This window comes from Staurois parvus, unplaced genomic scaffold (assembly GCF_062004578.1).
Source record: "Staurois parvus isolate SC_StPar_1 unplaced genomic scaffold, SC_StPar_1.0 ptg000267l, whole genome shotgun sequence".
Taxonomy (NCBI): Eukaryota; Metazoa; Chordata; class Amphibia; order Anura; family Ranidae; genus Staurois; species Staurois parvus.
In genome coordinates this window covers 468,451-492,867 of record NW_028318063.1, presented here as the reverse complement: position 1 = coordinate 492,867, position 24,417 = coordinate 468,451, and the positions used below count along the sequence as shown (strand labels likewise).

Here is a 24,417-nt window from a genome sequence, read left to right as displayed (position 1 = left end):
ATCTTCGCCCCGCCCACACAGCTCTCCGTGTACCGAGGAGTGTGATAAGGAAGGAGATAACAGTTGCCATGGGAACCACTAATCCCGGAGTGATTCTCCAACCCTGGAATGCCTAGTTCCCCGTCCAGGGCTGTGATTGGTTGAGCTAAGGAGCAGAGATTTAGGCCGAGCCTCCCGTCACTTCCGGTCCACCAGAGCTGGGAGAGGTGTCGGTGCAGAGCTCTATCCTCCCATCCCAGGAAGCAGATTCGCCGTGTCGTAGAGGCTCTCAGGTATGGTGAGAGGAGCGCTCCGTCCATTCCTCCTCCCGGTGTACACAGCTGGATAGTCCGCGTATAGAGCGCCCTGACCTCCGAGTCTGTTGTCATGTTCTCCGGTGTGTGGCCGGGGACTGACCGCCCCAGGCTGGAATCTGGTTCTCAGGATGGATGTCTTCCCTTATTGGTCCCCCCCCCAGGGGTGGTGGGCTCCGGGCTCTCCTCTGCCCCCCAGCTTTGTTCTGTGCAATGACAGCTCAGCTGTGCTGGAGGGCTATATCCTGGAAGAGCCCATTGTCACCTTCCATGGGAGAGGGTTCATTATTTCAGTTTTTTTTTTGGGGGGGGGGGGGGGGGGGGTCAGTATGCAAAAAATTACTGACAGTATCCCGTAACATACATACTATAGAGATACATAGGCATTTGTTTTATAAACATAAACATAACATTTTATAAACATACAATAATAATGTAATATAGAAAAATATTTACTTTTTGTGTGTTTATATTTTTACATTTGTTATGTTATATAATACATAACATATAATAATGTAATATACACACATATAATTATATAATACAAATAAATCAGGGATGTTGAATTTATATCGCCCGGGACATGTAATTCCAGGTGCGGGGCAGGTAGTTTTATTTAACCTTTAGCACAGCTGAGGGCAAGCAGCAGGGTTCACCTGTCAGGTGGAAGCATTCAGGTGGCTGCGCTGCTGCCAGATTGCTTCCATACAGCCCACTACAGTGCCAGCCTCTTCTCCCCTGCATGTACAAACTTGCCGCCCCGCCCCCTATGTCTTTCAGGCTCCACTTACCCATCTGCAGGCTCGGGACTAGTTCAGCGAGTGTCGGTGGCTAGAGGGGAGGGAGGAGAGCAGACAAATCCACCTCCCTCCCCTTCTTGTCCTGACCTGGATGTGATGTTATGACGTCACATCCGGGTTCCCGTTGACAGATTTCCCGGCTATCGAAGCTGGGAAAAAATGTAATGCAGTGCGATGTGCACTGTATTACATCCAGTGGAGTACAGCAGTCTAAAAGACTCTGGATATCTCAATAAAGAGAACCTTTTTTTTTTTTATTGTAAAAATGTAAAGTTACATTTAAGCACAAAACTATTTTGCCCAATTGCTTTCACACAGCCAACTACAGTGCCAGCCTCTTCTCCCCTGCATGTATGAACCTTCCTCCTGCCCCCTATGTTTCCCAGGCTCCACTTGCCCATCTGCAGGCTCGGGACTAGGTCAGCGAGTGCCAGTGGCTAGAGGGGAGGGAGGAGAGCAGACACATCCGCTCCCCTCCCCTTCTTTTCCTGACTTGGAAGTGACGTTATGACGTTCTCGGCCATCGAGGCTGGGAAAAAATGTAATGCAGTGCGATGTGCACTGTATTACATCCAATGGAGTACAGGGGTCTGAAAGACTCTGGATGTCTCAGTAAAGAGAACCTGTCACCAAACATCATCACGCGGGACTTTTTGTCCCTTATGTGATGGGAAAAAAAAAGCTTGACAAATCCCAGGCATCAGGTCGCCATGGCAACTAGAAATTGCATCCTGGTGCCTGCATTCACACACTGCCTCCTATTGACTGCTATGCATAATCGTGTCCCATTGACTTCTATGCAAAGACTCCTCTCTTTGACTTAAGTATAAAAACACCTCCCATTGACTTCAGTTCAAAATTGCCTCTCGTTTGACTTCAGTCCAAAATTGCCTCTCGTTTGACTTCAGTCCAAAATTGCCTCTCGTTTGACTTCAGTCCAAAATTGCCTCTCGTTTGACTTCAGTCCAAAATTGCCTCTCGTTTGACTTCAGTCCAAAATTGCCTCTCGTTTGACTTCAGTCCAAAATTGCCTCTCGTTTGACTTCAGTCCAAAATTGCCTCTCGTTTGACTTCAGTCCAAAATTGCCTCCCCGTTGACTTCAGTCCAAAATTGCCTCCCCGTTGACTTCAGTCCAAAATTGCCTCTCGTTTGACTTCAGTCCAAAATTGCCTCCCTGTTGACTTCAGTGCAAAACCGCCTCCCGTTGACTTCAGTGCAAAACCGCCTCCTGTTGACTTCAATGCAAAACCACCTCCCGTTGACTTCAGTGCAAAACCGCCTCCCGTTGACTTCAATCCAAAAACTCCTGTCAATAGCACCCCTACATGAACACTTATCTACACAAACCACTCTATGCTATCACTTTTGAGTCTGGAACGCACTGCTACAAACTCGCACAGGACCCTTTTCATAATGGCACTCAAAAAACAATGCCTGTGGATTGCATCTGTGTGAACCACTTCAACAGACATTAAATATCTAGCTTGTCATGCGTATCTGTGAGTTTGAAAACGTATCCAGAATCGCATGTGTGAACCAGGGCAGCTCGATTCACACCTGGGCACTTTTGGATCGCGTCAGGATTGCTGTGAAAACAGAAGTTCAGGTGCCATTATATTCAAAGCCCCCTAAAAAAATGTGCAGTTTTGCTTCAACTGTTGCATGGCAAATTGCATCGTGTGAAGCTTGTCCCGAAAATGAGAGAATAGTTCTACTACCGGACCTCCTTTGTGACTTTAAACTGGTGACCTGTAAAGGCTTTTAAAGCGTTGCCTATGGATACTTTAAAATACTGTAGTATCTATTTACTCAGTGTAATATCATCTTTTATATTTTACCAAAACAATTGGTATTATATTGTGTTTACTAAAATTCATTAACCACTTGACCTCCGAAAGATTTACCTCCCATCCTGACCAGACCATTTTTTGCGATACAGCACTACATTATTTTAACTGACAATTGCGCGGTCATGCAATGCAGTTCATTAATGAAATATGTCATTTTTTTCCCCACAAATAGAGCTTTCTTTTGGTGGCATTTAATCACCTCTGGGTTTTTATTTTTTGCACTATAAACCAAAAAAAGACCAAAAATTTACAAAAACATTATTTTTTACTTTCTGCATAAAACATATCCAATAAAACATTTAAAAAATCAAGTTGCTTCATAAACTTAGGCCAATATGTATTCTGCCACATATTTTTGGTAAAGAAAAATCACAATAACTGTATATTGATTGGTTTGAGTAAAAGTTGTAGTGTCTACAAACTATATGTATACTGGAATTTTTATTTTATTTTTTTATACTAGTAATGGCGATGATCAGCAACTTACAGAGGGACTGCGATATTGTGACGGACAGTCGGACGCTAACTAGCACTTTGTAGGAACCAGTGAAACTAAAACAGTGGTCAGTGCTAAAAATATGCACTGACACTGTACTAATGACACTGGCTGGGAAGGGGTTAAACATCTAGGGTGATCAAGGGGTTAACTGTGTGCTTAGCTGTGTGTCATGTTTACTGTGTGAGGTGTTTTCACTAGGTAATGTGCTGGATTTTATTCCATGCTTGCAGGGAAAGAGAATCCAGCACATTGCCGTTGACAGGACACAGCTCTGCCTTGTTTACATAGACATAGCTGTGTTTTGTCAGTTTCCTGGACGTTCGGCGGGTGCCGGCAATCATACATTTGCCGGCACCCACTGATCGTCTTTTTCTGTGACCAATCACAGCAGAAGCAGCGCACACGCGCACTTGTGACCAGAAAGTACACAATCACGTTTATGTACGTGATTCTGCTCAGCGTGGCCGCCCTGTAGCAGTATATCTGCTATGGGGCGGTCATCAAATGGTTAAAGTGTATATCTTCAGAAAAACCACTGTGCAATACCCTGCGACATAAAAAATTGCAACACCGATACATTTATTCTCTAAGGCTTTTGTTTAAAAAATGTATGGGGATTCTAAGTAATTTTCTAACAAAAAAAAAAAATAGTTTTTAAAGATAGTTTTTACATGTAAGAGAGGAATGTCAGTAGGCAAGTGGTTAAAATGTTACTAAAGGCAAAATTTTTTTAAATTAAAATGATAAACATGTTATACGAAAACAATAAAAGTGAGCGCTCTTATGGGTAAGCAGCTAGACACTCAAGGAAACCAAATAAAGCCTTGTGGAAAACGCATAAAAAAATGTGCAGCGCTAATCAGTAAATTAAGGTGCAAAATTATTCCAAATGACTAAAAAGACAATGAAGCAGTCACAAAATGATTCTAAAATAATGTAAACAAATGTTCCGTATTGCAACCAAAAAACTTATTGATAGTCTATATATAGTGTTCCCCTTTAAAATCCGCAGTGATGTTCCAAGCAATGTAGAGAGATTGTGCACTCACCAGATGCACAATGTAAATGTGCATTAAGAAAGAGGAGGCTTCTGTGGATTTTTCTTAATGCACATTTACATTGTGGTGGCTTCATTGTCTTTTTAGTCATTTGGAATAATTTTGCACCTTAATTTACTGATTAGCGCTGCACGTTTTTTTTATGCAATAAACATGTTATATATGCACTGGTATTGCACAGAGTGGCCCCAATCCTCCTTTTCTTGGGTCTCCCACTGGTGATCTGGCTCCTCCTCTTTTTTGTGTGTCCCCATAGCAAGCCGTTTGCTATGGGGACAAATGCTGCGTGCTCACTCTCGACCTGTGTGTCTACGGAGCCGTGCTCCATAGATACACACAGTGGGACTTACCCCACCACCCTATTGATTGACAACAGCAAGAGCCAATGGTTCCTGCTGCTGCTAGAGTCCCTGTGTTAAGAGAAAGCGAGGGGAGAAGAGATGCTGTGCACAGCGCTAATCTATTCTGCCCTCTCGTTCCGCGGAGTTGTCCTTCCTCTCCTCTCTCCCCATAGTCTTGTGGGACAGGTCCCGCAAGACAACGGGGCCATTCACAAAGTGCAGCGCTTCTCGCACATGCTCAGTGGGCACCCGGCTGTGAAGCCGCAAGCTGTCACAGCCGGGTGCCCACACTGAAGATGCCGGCGTGAGGGAGAGAAGATGGCGGATGGAAGCAGGACACCGCAGGATGGAGGAGCGGCTTCTTCACAGCAAAGCCGAGCAGCCGACCCGGTATTCTAACACGGCGGTGTCTGCGATGGGAGTACCGGCCGGCCACTCCATATTCACTCTATAAGATGCACAGACATTTTCCTCCATTGCTTACAGCTTCAATGACCAACATTTATTCTCCCATGAATGTGTGTTTTAAAAGAATCAAACTGTCTGGTCCCTGCAAGATTATGGCCAATATACTCGCTTTTCTTGCGACCTATGTGTCGTCCTTCTCCTTCATTCCAGCACTGCAACACCTGTAATTGTCTTCAGCATTCAACACTTCTGGGAGTGTTAGATGCCTGTGTCCCCGGTCGGTTGCTGTGGCTTATTGCTTTGTGGTCTGAGGATAGGGACATGGTGCTGGCTGCACAGGCAATGGAGAGGTGGTATCAAGCACTGGCTACCAGAGAAACAAGTATAATGACTGTTCACATATGTTTTAGATGTTTACACTTGTGATGGCTGTGATTGGTTAACAATGATCACAAGGTAAAGAGTCGATGACAGATCAATGCATGCTGCTACTTGCCACCAGTCTTCCATGTTGAATGATGCCTAGCATTATGCAGTGCACATTGTGTGAGCCAACACTGTCATAAACATGCCCCCTGGGGGCTCTTCATCATGCTGGCATGGGCTCACAGTACTCCTGCACAGTGTAGTACATGTACTCGTGCCATCCAATAATAAAGACCGCCTACCACTTCTGCCAGGGGAAAAAGAGGAAGCACCCATGGCATCGATGGAATACCCAGAACACTGCAGGAAAAAAGATGGCAAGAATAAAGGGGAGATCAGAGGTTGGAGGAAAAGTGGAGTTTGGCTTTAAATATGAAGCATCTGCTTCTGAGCTAGATCCTGATTGGCTGTTAGGAATCGGCTGAAGAATTAAAAATGTGATCACCTTATAAATATGCAGAGATGAAGCACTACAAGAATTATTTCATCAACCAAACTGTAAAAAGGCATGGAGGAGCTCAGCTATGAGGAAAGATTAGAGGAACTGAATTTATTCTTTCTTGAGAAGAGGAGATCGAGGGAGGATATGATTAACATGTATAAATACATCAGTGGTTCATATAGTGAACTCGGTGTAGAGCTATTCACCCTGATGTCATCACAGAGGACAAGGGGCACTCTTTACGTCTGGAGGAAGACATTGAATCTCCAAACACGGAAAGGTTTCTTCACAGTAAGAGCTCTGAAAATGTGGAATAGACTCCCTCAAGAGTTGGTTCTGGCCAGCTCAGTGGATTGCTTTAAAAAAGTCCTGGATTCTTTCTTAGATACACAGAATATAACTGGATATAACATTTATAGGTAAAGTTGATCCAGGGAATATCCGATTGCCTCTCGGGGGATCAGGAAGGAATTTTTTCCCAGCAGGAGCAAATTGGATCATGCTTTGCTGGGTGTTTTTGCCTTCCTCTAGATCAACTGTGGGTATAGGATATAACTTTTTTTAAATGGTTGAACTGGATGGACTTATGTGTTTTTTCAGCCAGACTAACTATGTAACAATGGGGGGGTTGGGGGTCGGCTTTCACTTTTTGAATTACACATTTTAAAAAAATGACATTCTTACAAAAATAAATAATGTGTGTTTATTTCTCCAGAATGCCGAGATTAAAGACAACAAGAGTGAAGAGAAAGAAGACAAAAGTGCTTCGCCAGGGGTTTGCTGCAAAAAGAAAGAAAACATATTTGCAGGTTATAAAATTTTATATTTAAGTGTGTGTATGTGTGTGTGTGTGTGTGTGTGTATATATATATATATATATATATATATATATATATATATATATATATATATATATATATATATATATATATATATATATATATATATATATATATATATATATTCCAACTCCTTGCACTCATGAGCTGTTGTTATGGTTGCTATTGATTTCTGTGCATATAATTTACCACACATAATAAAAGCTTTCTTTCTCTTCACTTCTCCTTTAGATCTACTTATTTATTTCAGGCACTTGTGTAAAGTGCTGTGTAAATTGACAACACTATATATGTATTACACATTCACATCAATCACTGCCCTCAAGGAGCTTACAATTCAAAGTCCCTAACTTACATTCATACATGTACTGTACATACTAGGGCCAATTTAGACAGGATCCAATTAACCTACCAGCATGTCTTTGGAGTGTGGGAGGAAACCCACGCAGACACAGCGGAATATGCAAACTCCATGCAGGTAGGGCTGAGGTTGGGATTCAAACTATGACCTTAGTGCTGTTGGGCAGAAGTGCTAACCACTTAGCAGCTGTGTTACCCTACTATCAACCTTTTGTAGGAAGGGGCTTCCTAAGAAGACACAAATTAATTGGATAGCATAGGTTGGTTCTTTATATTAATTAGCTTTGGTAAATATAAAGAAGATTATACCATGATTGTATAGTCAGGTTGTAAAGTGTATGGCAAACTTTCCTGCTATGTATCATGGATGGGTATTGATTTGTGGATATTGGTGGATTAATGTCAGGTTGCATCCTGTTACTCAGGAACAGATTTATTTTTTCTTTTCAGACTTTCCAATTTTATTACCACCTATAGCTACACCTCATAAGATAAAGAAACCTACTGATAAAAATGTTGATCTCATCGCCTACATTTTTTTAAATTTACCATAGTCATTTTGGTTGGGAGACTTTAATAATTAAGTGGAGCTCCAGGAAAAACATTTGGAAAAGACAGCAGAAGGTAAGTGTAAAGCGTTAAGGTGGCAATACACACACAGTACTGTTCTTTTGGTATCAACTGAAAATATAAACGGAAACTATGATTTGTCAGTAAAAAATGAAAACAATCTATTAAAGTTGATCATTTAATTGATCTTAAATATATGTTCTCCAACACACAGAGATCTTTGATCAAAAGTGATTGCAACAAAATTTGTCCACAGCCAATTGTTTTGACAAAATTAAAATTGATCAAAGCTTACTAAATTGATGAACTAGAGAGTCCTTGGTTTGCAATTTTTATTCAGTTTAGTCTCTGCTCTCTCTGGTCTCACCTCCTATCGGCATGTTTTGTGATTGTCTTGCATCTATTTGGCTCCCAGTACTGCTCCCCGCAGTCCTAGACTGAGGGATGTTGTACAGGTATTGCAAGATGCTGAATTCATATCAGATTCAGGTACCTAGACTAGTTGTAGAAAACCATTACATTTATTGATATATTCTTTAATACATAGCTGTATGAATGTTTTATTTTGTATATGTTTTTGACTTTAATTACATTAATTATTTTTTGACATTTTGTTTCCATGTTGTCTGTCCCAGGTATAGCTCTCTGAAAACTATACCTGGAGTACAGCAGTACTGGTAGCCTAATGCTTCCGGTCTGTGTGCTTTCTACTTCTTGGCCCTGCAATTTTATAATTTAGTTGCTGCAATGGAAATCTAAGAGGCTGCAATTTGCAAGTGCTGTTGGGCTCCCTGCACAGTTTATGGAGAGTCATAACTCAAAAAGGACTACACCTATGTAAGCGTAATTAACACCTTTTACCTATGCCCTGCTGTCCTTTCCAGTTCTAATTCCTAGAGCTCCAAATATTTAGAGGCTAGAAAGCCGAGATTGTCTCTCATTACATTGGCAGCAAGAGGCAGAGGGAAACAGATTTTTAAATGAGATATTGGGTAATACTGATTTGTTCATTACTCATTGCCATATTACCCAGTTTGGAACAATTCTGCTTGCGTGCCCTTAATTCCCTCCACAGTAATTATAATTATTATAATTATTAACTGCATTATAGCATGGGTGGAGAATTTGCATACATTTCTGGAAATGTGAGTGCGCACAAGTGTAGCGGCAGACATTTGACTACAGACATTGACATTTGCCATAATGTGGAAAAGCTTGTCTCATGAGGTCATCTATCTTTTATTAGCTGTGGACAGGAAGGGACTGCACTTTGCTTTCCTCTTGTACTGTGGTTCTATAGGAAATATGTAATTTGTCCGTCCTCAGACATATCTGATAATATGTGTGTGCACAAGCATGGTGGCAATCATTTGATGACAAACATTGATAAAAGTGCCATAATGTGGTACAGCTCAATTTGTAGAAATATTGCATGTTATACAATTACTCTTGGTGATTTTTAGCCCCCTACAGATTTTGAAGACGTGGCTGTGTATTTCTCAGAGGAAGAATGGCGATATCTAGAAGCCGACCAAATTGACCTCTATCGTCAAGTAATGCTAGAAAATTACCAAACAATCCACTCTCTGGGTAGGTTGAATGATTTCATCTGTAATAGCCACATACTTACTCCAAAGAGAGAAATAAACTTTTGTCTAAGCAGTTACAAGTATTTATTAGCTTTTGAAAAAATTGTTAATGGTCAATTTACTGCTTTTTGTACTATTTTCCCCTCTTTCCCAAAAATGGCAGCAGCTTGGGTTACAAGCATGGCACATCCACAAATGAGTTTCCTGTTGTTTGTTTTTCTGTTAGCAGTCAAAGGGCTATAGCGGATTTCCATGTTTCTTTAAAGTAGAACTACATTCACCTTGGCTCCAGCGATGCAACATCCTGGAGCTCCCTGCCAGGCACTGACATCTTCAAGCAGCAAGCTTCCAGGTATCAAACGCCAGCCACTTTCATTAGCTGAGTGGAGATGACGTCACTCGCGCACATGTGCAGGAGTTCCATCTGCTTAGGCATTGCCAAACCTCTACAGTGAACTGCGCGTGTGGGCGCAGGTAGGTAATTTTATTGCAGAACAGGTCAACCATGTCTCTCCTGCATTAAAAATCCTTCCTGTTTGCCACTTTTTATTTATTGCCTAATGTTCCACTTTTAATAGTTTGGACTGGTCCAAATGGACTGTTTCCTTCTCTAAACAGTGGCTGTATATGCTGTATAAACTTTATAGTATGTAGCTTCACCTACATACAGTATACATTGTTGTGTTCTGCCAGCAGGTAGAACATCCTGTCCTGCTCCAGGAGCAAAATCGAGCCAGGCTGAGCTCTACTCGGCAGCACAGTGGCTAAATGGTTAGCACTTCCACCTGGCAGTACTAGGGTTGTTGGTTCGAATCTCAGCCACGGCACCTCGTTCCTGGAGTTTGCATGTTCTCCCTGTGCCTGTGTGGGTTTCCCCTGGGTACTCCGGTATCCTCCCACACTCCAAAGACATGCTGGTAGGTTAATTGGATCCTGTCTAAATTGGCCTTTGTATATGAATGTGAGTTAGGGACTGATGTGAATGTACAATATATATGTAAAGCGCTGCATAAATTGATGGCGCTATAGAAGTACCTGAAACGAATAAAAATAAAATAAATTAATACTCAGCCTTTCAGAGGAAGTTTTTGTATTCTGGGAATGAATACAAAGCTTTCTCTGATTGGTTGAGGCAGATTTTGTAACATCATCAGTCCACCTCAGCCACTCTTTGTTTGCCAGGCTTTGTATTCATTCATGAAATACAAAGTTCCTCAGAATGTGTGAGTAGCACTCTGCCCAACTCGATTTTGCCCTGGGAGTGGGACTGGAAGTTCAGGTCCTGCTGCTGGAACACTGCGCTGTATGTTTATTTACCAGAGGCAACTTACAGTTTATACAGCATATCCACTGTAACTGTTTAGTGATGGAAATAGTTTGTTTGGGCCAGCTTGGTACTTTCATCAAAGTAGTTCAGTGTCACCATAGTAACAGGTTCTCAGGTCCAGGGACCCTTGGACCTTTACAGTGGACACACTGGTGACTCGGTGAGATCAGTTCAGCCTGATCTATGCCTTTCTGCCACTCCAGCTTCTTCCTCGCGTACTACCCAGGATCAAGCTGGAAGGTACTGCAGTAACCCTTATAGCACCGAATTGGCCCAGAAGGATGTGGTATTCAAACCTACTCAATCCCATGGCAGACACTCAGATTCAGTCATCCCTACCCCCCCAAATCTAGGAATTTGATTTCTCAAAATATATACTATCGCACCTGAAGACCTATTTTGCTTGATGCATGGAGAGCAACTCAGTCACTGGCTTTGACAGCATGTCTGTTGAGGCAACGATCTTGAGGGACTGGGACCTGTCAGGTTCAGTCAACCCTATGCTCCTAAATCTAGAAAATTGATTTCTCAAAAAATATATGCACCTGAAGACCTACTTTGCTTGGTGCATGGGGAGCAACTTTCCCCCTAGAAAGTGGACCATGGAACTGTCTGTCTTTTAGTTTAGTCTAAGCACCATAAAAGGACAGATTCAGCCTTGGCTGTTCTGTTTCAGAGACCTCTGGCTTCTTACTAATTAAAGTAATTGTAAAGTTTACTATTTTTTTTTTTTTTTAACCGTCTCCCGCCCACCATCTAAGGAAATTACGGGTGCAAGGTGGTTCTTTTGTTCTAGGAGGACATCATATAACGTCCTCCCACTCTAACCGCACGTGCACACCCCCGGCGGGTCGCAGCGCTGCGATTGGTGGTGCGCTGTGTCCCTGGGACACAGCGGATCACTGATCAGTGGAAAGAGCCGATGACTTCGGCTATGTCATGTGATCAGCTGTGTCCAATCACAGCTGATCGCATGTAAATAAAGAAATGCTGGTTATCAGCATTTCTCTCCTCACGAGTTGTCACGCTGATCAGTGCCACCTATCAGTGCCATATATGAGTACTGCCTTTCAGTGCCCATCAGCGATGTCTGTGAATGCCCACCAGTGACACCTGTCAAAGCCCATCAGTGCAGCCTATCAGTGCCCATCACTGCAGCCTCATTAGCGCACATCAGTGAAGGAGAAAAATTACTCATTTGCAAACTTTTATAACAGAAACTAAGAAAAAAACTTTTTTTTTTCAAAATTTGCAGTTTTTGGTTTGTTTATCAAAAAATAACTTAGTGGTGATTAAATACCACCAAAAGAAAGCTCTTTCTGTCTCAAAAAAACAATTAAAATGTAATATGGGTACAGTGTTGCATGACCGCGCAATTGTCATTCAAAGTGCAACAGCGCTGAAAGCTGAAAATTGGCCTGGGCAGGAAGGGGGTGAAAGTCACCAGTAGGCAAGTGGTTAAATAACAGACATACTAACAGTTATACTTACCTGCTTTGTGCAATAGAATTGCACAGCGCAGCCCCGATCTTCCTCTTCTGGGTTTCCCCACTGGCGCTCTTGGCTGTTCCTCTTCTCGGTGTTCCACCATAGGAAGATGCTCCTATGTTTGCACACTTGTGGGTTTAATCCTGGGTAGTGCTGCCTGCAGCCATAGACACAGACAGCGAGGCTCAACCCCCACTCCCTTGTCACTGGATTTAACTGACAGCGGCTCCCGCTGCTCTCCTCAAAGCCTGTGAAAGCGGGGAGAAAAAAGCCGCTGCAGACGGGGACTGCTCTGGATTGAAATTGGACTCGGGTAAGTATAAGGGATGGGAGTGAGACGACGGTATACACACTGAAATATTTTTTACCTTAATGCAGGGAATGCATTAAGGTAAAAAATGTTTAGGCTTTACAACCACTTTAAGTTTTGAGTACAGAAATATGGGATTTACTGTTGGTGATGACATATTTTGTTTATTCTGGTAGATCAAAAGGGGTTAAAGTAGAATTCCTACCTAGCACTAACTAGGTTTAAAAATGTTCCCTCCCTCTCCTGCTACCTATGCTTCGAAATCTGTATGATAAAAAATGGGTATACTTACGTATTTTAAGTTTGCTCCAGTCTGGTCACCTGATCCTTAGCTCCTGCTCCTCTGTGTCCGTCAGAGGCTGCTGCAGGGGAGAGGAGGGAGTACCAACAACGGCTGAGAAATGGGGGCCGATAAGTGATGTCAGAATTCCCAGCCATTGTTGGTGCTCTTTTCTCTCCCCTGCAGCTGCCACTCACTAACACATGGGGTTCACATGTCCGGCTATAACATACATTGTTATCCAGAAGAATCACTTCATTTTTCTCATAAGTATCATTAATAATCCCAGTTTACCCACATTTGAGGTTTTGCTTTATCTTCACAGTTTTGGTTACAAAAACTTCTGTTTTTACTTTAGGATACCAGAATGAGAAACCAACTTTAATATCGAAAATTGAGCAAGGTCAAGATCTGTACATTACAGAACTGAAAAAACATTCACAAGGTGAGTTTACAGTATATATATTGGGTCTCTTGCACAAAATACACGTATGTGTACCACTAGACACGCATAATTGCCAGCATTTGCGTCTGTATGGGCATATTTTTCTAAATGCTAAATTTTACATTTGGAAAAATACACTTGTGCATGTGTAAATGCGATTGCTAGCAAATTACAGATGAATAGATGGTGCAATATATTCTGTAATACATGTCTATGGCCAAAATTGTGCTGCAGCTTTGGCTCCCAGGCGCCACAACACTCTGTTTTTACCTGTGCAAGAGCCCTTAGAGTTGTATGCGTTTTATTTACATTCAGAGAAAACATGTCACCATGTATCAACTCTAATGTTGCAAAGGAAGAAACATTTTTTTTTTTTCCCCATATGGTTTTCTATCTGAAGGTCCATTTAAAATCTATCCAAGGATATTTGGCTTAAATTCCAAGAGCTGCATACAGGATTGGGAGTGGCTTTTAAGAACTCCTGGCATAGTTTTCCTATTTATCCAGTCCCCATTAATCTAGTCATCAGTTGATTAAAACCGTTTAAACCCATCTCCAGCTTTGCATATCAAAAATACAAACCGTCTTATTTTACTCTTCTGCATAAAGGAGAAAAAAAATTAAAGATACCACTTGCGCTCTTCAAACCTGAGTGCTGGTTTCTCCATCTTCCTTGCTCAGCTAGAACTTGATTTTACAAATACAGTTAGTATACGTATCCGATTTATGTATTTACATCAGCTTAGTTTAATTCCCGAAGTACAACATGGACAATTAGGATCTGGAGCTAAGATGAATTGTATTGATTTGCGCAGTGCTGTTTGTATAACACTGGGAAGATCTGATCAACATTCTGCTCTTTACTGTCCATGCAGAAGGCTGGGGAAGGAGAGATGATTTAGAAAAAAAAAAAACTCATCTGTTTTTTCCTACAGTCAGAAGATTGAGTATCCTTGCCCCTTTGTTTAGGGGAGAGAGGTGTACATGAGCTGTGCTCGTGGAGGGTACATGCTATTTTATAACAGTAAATTAAGGCCTATAGGTCATATAATTGTTACTGTACTGTCTCCCTCCATAATGTAAAGCGCTGAGCAAACTGTCGGCGCTATATAAGTCCTGTATAATAGTAATAATAATAAAAGATCATATGTTTACAGGTATTGCCTGGAAATTCTCATTAAAAATAAAACTTAGTTAATGTTCTTATTTGCCTTGACTTAGCAGAATCCTGATAACCATTGTGGCAGCAAGGAAGCTGGTGTCATTTCTTTATTAAAAACAAATTCTCCTGCGCTCTAGGACCCAGACGGGTGGCGAATGGATGGAATCAGACCTGGAAAAATCGACCACCAAAGCATGTAGGGTTGTGCGGCTCCAAACAAGGCTGGGGAAGCCCGACCAATACTGCAGAACGAAATGAAAACGAGAAGCGCAGAGGGGAGGGCTTAATTTCAGTCCTTGGGTACATATAGGAGGAGTGAGCATTCTCAGTTCAGTTAGCTCTGATGAAGAAGGGACACCCTTCGAAACGTGTCAGCTGTACTGAATATCCATCCCCTTGATGGGATTCGCGCTGTCTTCAAGTCCCTTTGAGGACTTACATGCCTGATTTTATTCGCTGTTTGTGAGTATATTTTTATAATTAATACATTTTGGTTACTGAGGTAATGCGCAAGGTTGGTGCGCTTCTCGTTTTCATTTCGTTCGTGTAGTAATTTTTTTATTATCATGTAGGTACTTAAAGCTCAGACATAATGGTTTCCTAGTTCACCTTGAGGCTCCATGCACACGGGGCGTTTTGATAATGCTGGTAACGTTAGCTGTGTAAAGTCACGTTTAAAAACGTGCGTTTTTGCATTAGCGTTTAGCTGCGTTTTTCCGTGTTTGCATTTTTAGTGCCCCCCCCCCTCAAAAAAAATCTAAAAAACATCCAAAAACGCTGGTTTGTGTTGTTTTACTGCGTTTTTACAGCTAATAAACTCCTCTAGAAACCCACTAGTCCTGAGTTTTTTTCCAGCCAAAAAGCGTCCCAGCCAAAAAACGCTGATTACAGTCTGTGTGCATGGACACATAGGATAACATGCTGGGGGGGGGGGTTACTGGCTGTAGAAAAAAACATCAAAAGCCAAAAACAGTAGCTGTAAAAACGTCAAGTGTGCATGAGGACTGATAGACTTTATTGCCTATGGCAGCAAGATATCATGTGTGTGGTACTAAAGAGATGGTGTTGGCTACTCAGCAACTTCCATGGTTACAAGGATACTTCTGCATCTAATGTCTACCTTTTTAAATTAAAATAATGTAAAAAGAAGCAGTAAGAGGCATGTTAGAAAAAAAAAACACAAAATGTTTGATAGCTTTTTTGCATATCCAATACTCTGAGGCTAAACTTACCTGTAAAAACAGGGCAATTTCTGCACGTTGTCTATTTTGCTATTGTCAATTGGTGGCACAGGACGGGTTATACTGTCGCCTACAGGAAAAGTTGTAAGCCGGGCCCTGTATAACCCATCCTATACCCAGCATGCCTCAGTTTTTTGCTAGAGGAGATTGGATGCCTTTTCTTTTGCTCTGTGGAAAAAAGTCCATTATTTGGTTAGCTATCTTCAGTTTGTGATTGGTTGCTTTTCGTCTTTGACTTTAACCGCTTCCTGACTGCCCTATAGCAGAAGTACTGCTACAGGGTGGTAAGGATGTGCATAATCGCGTATTTACACGTGGTTAAGTATTTCAGGGTAGGGGGTGCGCGCGCTCCCTACCCGCGCCGCTATTGGCTCCTCGGCATGTCAATAACTGGGTCCAGGCCGCCAATTCTCAGCCAGGACTCGGTGATTGTCGGCGGAGGGGAGAGGTCTGTATGTAAGCAATACCGATCTCTCCCCTGTCAGCACGAACAAGCTGCTTTGTATTGCTCTGCACAGCAGAGCAATACAAAGCAGCTTGTTTCACTAATAAAACACACACAGCACACAGTTAACCATTTGATCACCCCAGTTGTTAACTTCTTCCTGCCTAGTGTCATAAGTACAGTGTCAGTGCTTTTTATTAGCTCTGATCTTTGTATTAGTGTCACCAGATGTCAGTGGCAGTCAGTTCTCCCTCAGTGTCAGAATGCCCACTGCAGTCCTGCAATAAGTTGCTGATTGCCACCATTACTAGTAAAATAAAAATAAAAATTCTGGTATGTATACTGCCGTTTGTAGACGCTATAACTCTCACGTAAACCAATAAAATTTACACAAATTGGGATTTTTTTTTTTAGCAAAGACATGTAACAGAATACATTTTGTCCTAAATTTTATGAAGAAATTTATTATAAATATTTGTGGGGAAAAAAGGGCATAAATTTCATTGCGTTGCATGACCGCCCAATAGTCAGCTATAGTAACGCAACACTGTATCACAACAAAAGACCTGGTCAGGAAGCAGTGTAAATCCTCTGGAGGGCAAGTGGATAATTAGGAATCCCTGCTGCACTGCTGCTTGAGCTGGGCTCTATATGGCTGCTATCTGGATCTATTTCCTCAGTAATAACTTTGTAGACTGTACCTAGACCCTGCTGCACTGAATGTGTGGGACTAGCCTGGAATGTGACCTTCAGGCACTGGCTCTGCATTGTGGCGTTTTCAAGACCTTAGTGTACTGTGTAAGATGCACTTTCTGGGTTCAGGGCCATGGCACAGCCTTAGGTGTGATCCTGTCTCTTAAGATTTACCTTTTGAGTTAGACTGGTTGGATGAAGCACTGGAATCTACCTCACTATTTACATTGTTTTGACTTCTCTGCCACCGCCAGTACTACAGCAGTAAGGGTTAAGGCTGAGAGATTGAGTGCTGACATCATCCGTTCAGTAGAGTCCTGCACACTGCTCTGTGTTCTGTGCTCTTCCATCATTTAGCCTAGAGGAAGCATCTTCCTGCTACTGCTCCTGCATCACAATGTTGAACCCTTTGTGCATACATACAATGACATGGTCATCTCCAGCTGCCTGAAATCCCTACCAGCACAAGCTGCCCCGGTTTGTGATTACCTGAGGTGTTGCCTCAAATTGGGCCTAGTTGTGTTACCACTGTGCAGATACAAGCTGTCTTTGCTAAAACACACAGAGGACAGTCCCACTGCTGTGGGTGATCTCAGCCCATATTACGCTAGTGGCATTTATCTAGTATCCCCAGAAGGAGTCAATGCCCATAATCCTGAACCTAGGACTACTATTAACAAAGGATCATCCTTATATGAGTCTACTTCAGCCTGCTCCATGTCTACAGTGATTTTCATGGCCACTTTGGAATTTCTGGCTGCCTTTGCTTAGATACTGGGGAACATAAGCAATCTGCACACGGAGGCTCTAGGTCCATCCCCTGCAGAGACTGTCTCTGACCCTCCTGAGCCGCTAAATCAGGCTGAGCCTTTGGCCCCTTTTTAATCTGACTCGGATTCAGTCTACCTACAGTCTACCCCTGAAGAGGCTGTTTTTGACTCAGAAATACAAAGGGTTGTTTCAAACCTTATCGGTGCAATACATAAACCCTGCATCTGGAGGATTAGCCTGTGTTTCCAGGCCTCAAGTTTCAAAGACCTGTCCACTACACTTGCTAGTCAATCCTTCATGAGGAATAGAAACACTCTGAAGAATCCACCTAAAATGTCTTGGATCTTTTCTTTGAGAGGGAGTTTATAAATAGGTGGTCTCTTTCCACTGATGCACCATTGATCCACTTTAACAGGCATACTACCAAACAGGTTTAAGATTTTCTGACTTTTCTGGATTTTACTGAGAGTTAAGCTGCCTCTCCCTCACTGCTGGATTAATTCCCATTTCATAGGACATGTGGAACAAAAGCTCTTGCAAGAACACACTGTTCCCTCTCTGTCATGTATCCTGATTTGTTCTCCAATGGACATCACTCAAGTAACACAAACTTAAAAGATAATTGTGTCGTCCCCCCCCCCCCCCCCCCCCCCAATTATACACACCTGACCTGGGTGGATGTAGTATCTGTCCAATGCTGCGTCTGTCCCCTGCAGCTCTAAGTGAGAGAACAGCCAGTCTGAGTAGAGGTTCTAGACTGTCAGTCACCACTGTCAGCTCTGCCCCCCATGCTCACGGGAGTGCTGGGTTGTGGAGGGGGAAGGTGCCGCTGGCTCAGGCTCTCAGCGGCTTGCTGAGCCAGGTGTCGCTTCAGATTCTAGGGTGGATCCCAGCTTTAAAGTCAGGATCTTTCCCCAGCATGGACCAGCTGAGGTATGTCAGCCAACAGTGGGATTCAGCCTGCTTTCAGCTGAAAACGGCTCACAGGAGTGCAGAATGAATTTGCACTCCTGTGATCCACAGGAAAGTACAGCCAAAAGAGCTGAAGTTGGGGGTGAAATAGGTCCTGCTATGGTGGCTGATGCGCAGCCTCTTGATGCAGTTTCTTTGGAATCCTTCCTCCATCCTGTCTATGATCAGATGATTGTGCCTAGCAGTATGGCTGGATTGCTTTTTGGCTAATAGTGCTCCCTTGGTCCCAGGCAGGTTAGATGATTCTTGGTTTGCAGAGTCTTTCAGACGCCAAAAACAACTCCAGTTGGATGGATAGATTCTGCTCATCCTTCTACAGTTCTGGTGTTTTTGAGCACCAGCATGGGTTGTAGTATGCCGTCATCCTTGCCTACCCTTGTAAGGGTGCCTTTCACTCACTTTATGCCCTCACTCTATGCCCTCTTTCAGTCTGTCTGACTTGAGGTTTGGTGCCCTCAGTCTCAGGGATCTTTTATTTATCCGTTGGGATATTAGGCTTTTACTGGGATCACATACCATTGTCTTACTGGGAGATTGGTTACCCGACCAGGCAGTCCTTGTTCATCGTGGAAACTCCTTTCCGTGAATCATGAGTGTTTGTCCAAAGTTCCTTCTAGGGACCTGTTTCTCCTAGGGTTTGTCCCAGGGGTTTTAATTTTTTGACCACCTCTTTTGATTGGATCGTTGATTGGTTCTCATGGTCTCTCACTGGTTCAGGCTCCCCTTCCATCAGCTAAAGTCCTCTCCCTTGGAGGTGATTTCTCTGTCTTGGTCTAGAGCACCAGGATGATCCTCTGTACTCCAACCTTTGTTTGTGGCAGTTCCATGTCTTGCAGAGGGCTTTGATCTTGATTCAGGCATTGGTCCTTCACATACATATATGTCTGCATTGCAGACGGTTTTCCAAACTCTTCTTAAATCAGTTGGTGGCTGATTACCACCCCACACTTTGACTTCTTTTGGACATCTAGAGCAGTCTGTATACTATGCATATGCCTCTCAGCTGTCCTTGAAACTCTGCAAAAAAAAAGACTATAAAATCCATGCTTGCCCTTTATTAGGGTGTAGCCTTTTACCCATTTTTTTTCTGGTGCTTATATGTAGACTAATATTTTGTTTAAGTTGGACAGGTACTCACTTTTTGTATGTCTTTTTCAGGTGCCCATAATTTCAGCACAGAAGAGCTCTATACATCTCTGTTAACACCTGAAGAATTGGCCATGGCACAACTGCATTTAAAAGGTGACCTAGAAAATGGTACAAAACCTTCCTCTAATGAAAATGTGAGTCTACGAGCCAGACGCCAGTACAACTTCAGAGACCGAGTTGCCGTGGAGTACACTATGTTTTATGATGATGTAGAGGAAGTGAGAGAACTTAAACCTCAAAAACGCTTGCAGAGGAAGTCGAGATTTGGCAAAATTGTCTATGCCCCAAAATTCAACACAGAAGAGCTACATATCTCTTTGTCAACCCCTAAGGAATCAACACTGGAAGAAGGTCACTTTAAAGGTCTCCCAGAACACATTACAAAAACCTCCCCTAAAGACAATAGGAGCCTTGTCCCCCAACGTCAGTACAACTTCCGAGACAGAGCTGCAGTGGAGTACACCATGTTTTGTGATGATGAAGAGAAAGTTAAAGAACTTAAACCACGCACAAACTTGCAGAAGAAGCCAAGCTATTGTAATATCATAGATGCCCCAAAATCTAACCTAGAAGAGCTACTTACATCTTTAAAACCTAGAGCATTTATAGGGCAAGAAATACACTTAACAGGTGACCTAGAAAACAGTACAGAAACATCGTCCAGTGGAAATGGGAGTCTGCCCCTGAATCGCCGGTATAACTTCAGAGACAGACTTGCTGTGGAGCACACCATGTCTTATGATGATAAAGATGAAGTGAGAAAACTTAAACCTCACAAGAGCTTACAAAAGAAATCAAGCTATGGCAAAGTACGCTGTAGCAAAATCCAACCGTGCACCTTGTCTTATGAAGATGAAGTGAGAGAACTTAAACCTCAAAAGAGCTTGCGGAGGAAGTCTAGTCGTGACAAAATTGTAGATGCCCCCAGATTCAAGAAGGAAAAGCTACATACATCTTTTTTAACACCTGAAATATTGACAGGGAAACAAGTACACTTCACAGGGGACCTAGAAAACAGTACAAAAACATCCTCTGATAAAAATGGCTGTCTGTCCCCCAACCGTCAGTACAACTTCAGAGATAGAGGTGCGGTGGCGTACAGCATGTTTTATGATGATGAAGCTGAAGTGAGAGAACTTAAACCTCACAAAAGCTTGCAAAAGAGTTCAAGCTATGAAAAAATCCAGCCAAAGTGTGGCCGTTACAGTTGTACTGAATGTGGTAAAAGCTATAGTCAAAAACAAACGCTAGTGAAACATCAGATGGTCCATACTGGCATTTCTATCTATGTTTGTTCAAAGTGTGATAAGTGTTTCACTCAACGCTGCAGCCTAAAGAGACATGAGAGAGCTCATGCGGTTGAGAGACCCTGTATCTGTTCTTACTGTGGTAAGGGCTTTACTGAATCTGGATCATTACTCAAACATCAGAGAATTCACACTGGACTTAAGCCGTTTTCTTGCTCGGAATGTGGCAAGACCTTTAGCATAAGTACCTACCTTATTGTCCACCTGAGAACTCACACCGGAGAGAAGCCCTATGTATGTGGAGACTGTGGGAAAAGTTTTACTCAAAGTTCCAGTCTTATCACACACCAGAGAACTCATACAGGCATAAAACCGTATGCTTGCATAGAATGCGGGAAGGGCTTTTCTACTAGTTCCCACCTTATCACTCATCAAAGAACTCACACAGGAGAACGTCCTTACCCATGTGGGGAGTGTGGGATGGCCTTCAAGCATAGTACCCATCTTGTTTTACATAAACGCAAGCACACTGGTGAGCGGCCGTACAAATGTACTAAGTGCCCGCGGGCTTTTGCCCAGAGACCTCAGCTTCTAAAACACCAACAAAAACGTCATGCATATGAATAGTTTTGGAATTAAACTGTTTTCTTGTCTAATTTTCAGTTACCTCGTAATAATTATTTATCATTGTAATATACAGCAGCAAAATAAATAGGAAAAAAACAAAAGTGGACTGCATTCCCCTTAGGTCCCATAATAAAGCCTTCATTAGGACTGCAGTACAAAAGGAGGTTCAGTGCAGTCTGTATTAAAATTAAAGGTTAAGTGCAGCCAAAATTGCGGAAAGAAAAATAAACATGCAGGATATAACTGAGAGGAATAAGCACAAAAGACATGTCCTACTTTGTCTTGTATCTCCCTCCCCCACCACCACCACCAAAATCTACTGGTGCAGCGGGTGTTAATACAAGAGAGAACATGACTATGCCTGCCCTTTCTGCCCAGCATCTCCATTCATAGAAGCCACGCTACAGCTTCTTTGATTGAAACAAGATCTATGAATGGAAAGGGCAGGTATATCAATCATCCACCTGTTCTCCATTTTTAGATTGTGTTCCATTCATAGAAGCTGTAGTACGGCTGTAAGTTATGTCCCTTTTCTGATTTGCTGATTTTTCTGTTTGTGAATTTGGGTGCACTTAGGCTTTAATGTCATGCTTTTGAAGATTTGAGAATACATACTGTATTTCTTTAATTACTATCCTTTAAAAGGTTACCGCTGGCTTCTCTTAATCGTTCATTAACCTCCCTGGCGGTATTCCCGAGTATAGCTCGGGGTAAAGTTTCAGTACCAAAAGCGGTAACCCCGAGCTACACTCGGGAATACCATGTAGTGTTGATCAGGGATTCCCTGCAGCGCTTACCTTGTCCTTCGCTTACGCGATGTCCCCCCTGCAGCGTCCCTGTCCATCTCCTCCGGCCGATGCTGGCATCCGTCTTCCGTGTTCCGGTCCCTGCCAGTGTCAGGATGTACGGGGGCCGGAACCTGCGGGAAATTTGAAAAATTTAAAAACTGACATTTTCTAATAAACTAAATTCACATAGTAAAACATTACTGTTTCAAAGCATTTCACATACATTTTGTCCTGTGCCCTGCCTGCATTTTATTGTTCTCTCTGCCTGGAAACTGAGAAAAGTCCATGGTGTCCAAAAAGCGTCCCTTTAGGTCAAAAGCGGTTTTAGACCAGCTAGAGAACAGCGATAGTAAATCAGAACCACTTGCAGAATTGAGTGATAATGATTCATGGGGAAATTCGTCATCAGACACTGAAAACGATTTTGCGACTGAGCTCAGCGATGTGCGAACTTGGCGCTCTATTTCAAATTTCAGTGTTTTTGGTTTGATTATATTATTGAATTAAATGTATTATTATTATATTTTTATGATTATTTATTAAATTATAATTTATGATTTTGTGTTTCAAGTTTTATCCTACCCGGGATGTTTACTAGACTCTTGTTCGGACAGAATTCAGTGAGTTATTCCTAAAAATTACAGGCCTACAATAAAAACATATTTCCATGCAAGAAAATGTACCACTTTCAGCACAGAATAATGGACATAATCAGACCGCTAGGGAGGTTAAGGGATACAGGATATTCAGAGACAGCAGGGTAATATTGCTGCTTACTGAATTGGCATACAAAAAGTGTAAGTCAGGCAAGATAATTCCTCCCAGGATGCCTCTATTTTTTGTTAGTGTCCTACAGGAATGAACATCTTTTTCCCTCTGGGGAAAACTTGACAGGTTACTTTTAATTTTTTGATTTAAGATCTATTTTCTGCTAGTAAGTTTTACTATAGTACAGAGCCAGGAATATGCCTATATGTAGGTATCTGGATTGGCCAACCGTCGATGCTGTCCTGGAAGCTGTACTCAGACCTCACTGTAGGAGCTGTGGGGAAGGCCCTGTAATACAACCCTTTTTTGCACAGGGTTCTGCAGAAGGAGCTGCCAGATTGCCTACGTTAATTACCGAAAGAATGCTTTAAAGGGCCATGCTGCTCCCTTCTGGTCACTTTAGGAGGTATGCTCACTGGAGGGTGAAGACGGTTCGAAGGTGCTGCCTTGCTTGCACCCTACCTTGGTCATGGAGTGCCTTGCAGACCACCTCTGGTTTAAGTCTATTGGGGCTTTCTCCATCACCTCCATAGGAGCTCTAGTGGCCTTATCTTAATCGTACAGTTAAGAATACAGGTTGTGTATTCATAGACCCTAATTTTTAGGCTCAGTTTTTGGTAGTATAAGTTGATGGTCCTTCTCCCCTGCAGAGAAATCACTTTGAGTGTAACTACTTTGTTATTTGATCTTCAGATTCTTCAATCAACTTTTAGTTGGCACTGATTCAGTGTGCAGAGCAGTAGGGGGTGCTGTGACACTATGGTATAGTTTCTTTATGCTATGTCTGAGGCTGAGTTCTCTGTACATGTGCCCCTGTCTGCAGATGCATCATGCCTTTTTTTCCTTCAGGCACATTTCCTCTATGCCACTCTGACTGCTAATCAAGCTCACCACTGCAATTCTACTGACTGGTTCCCTGCTGCCTTCCTTTTGGGGTTGTGAGTATATTGTAGATTTACCACACTCCCTACTGGGATATGTTGGATTACAAGTACAGAACATGTGATCCCCACAACCATACCAGCTTTCAGTCCATCAACAGCTCATTGTGCCTTGCCCTAGACACCTTTTTCTCTACTCTTCTTTAAGGGGTTATTTTCTGCTTTTGTGTCAGACTTTATGGCTAAAATGTCTTCCACAATAGCCATTTTTCAGAATGCAAGTGTACTTCCTTACCCTCTTCTCCCAGAGTCTGTCTCTGAAACAGTCCTGTTTGCACATTCTGCTA

At 42.4% G+C, this 24,417-nt stretch overlaps 1 protein-coding gene across 2 annotated transcripts; it reads left to right on the top strand.

Annotated features, from left to right (window-relative positions):
- Positions 1-164: 164 nt before the first annotated feature.
- On the top strand, positions 165-22,978 carry LOC149459227 (uncharacterized). Of its 2 annotated transcripts, XM_089681438.1 has the most exons (5): positions 165-272; positions 6,834-6,927; positions 9,351-9,477; positions 13,240-13,326; positions 19,769-22,978. In XM_089681438.1, exons 2-5 carry the CDS (start codon positions 6,835-6,837, stop codon positions 21,631-21,633), a joined length of 2,172 nt encoding a protein of 723 aa, XP_089537564.1. In that variant the 5' UTR covers positions 165-272; position 6,834; the 3' UTR covers positions 21,634-22,978. The 2 variants fall into 2 exon arrangements, with proteins under 2 accessions (XP_089537564.1, XP_089537565.1); XM_089681439.1 differs by lacking the exons at positions 165-272; positions 6,834-6,927; positions 9,351-9,477 and adding an exon at positions 9,728-9,950.
- Positions 22,979-24,417: the final 1,439 nt, after the last annotated feature.

Excerpts from the sequence above, each read along its gene's own strand:
- LOC149459227 (XM_089681438.1), top strand. The coding sequence starts at position 6,835 with ATGCCGAGATTAAAGACAACAAGAGTGAAGAGAAAGAAGACAAAAGTG. Across the intron at positions 6,928-9,350 it reads GAAAGAAAACATATTTGCAG|CCCCCTACAGATTTTGAAGA; the intron begins GTTATAAAATTT and ends GGTGATTTTTAG. Across the intron at positions 9,478-13,239 it reads CCAAACAATCCACTCTCTGG|GATACCAGAATGAGAAACCA; the intron begins GTAGGTTGAATG and ends TTTTTACTTTAG.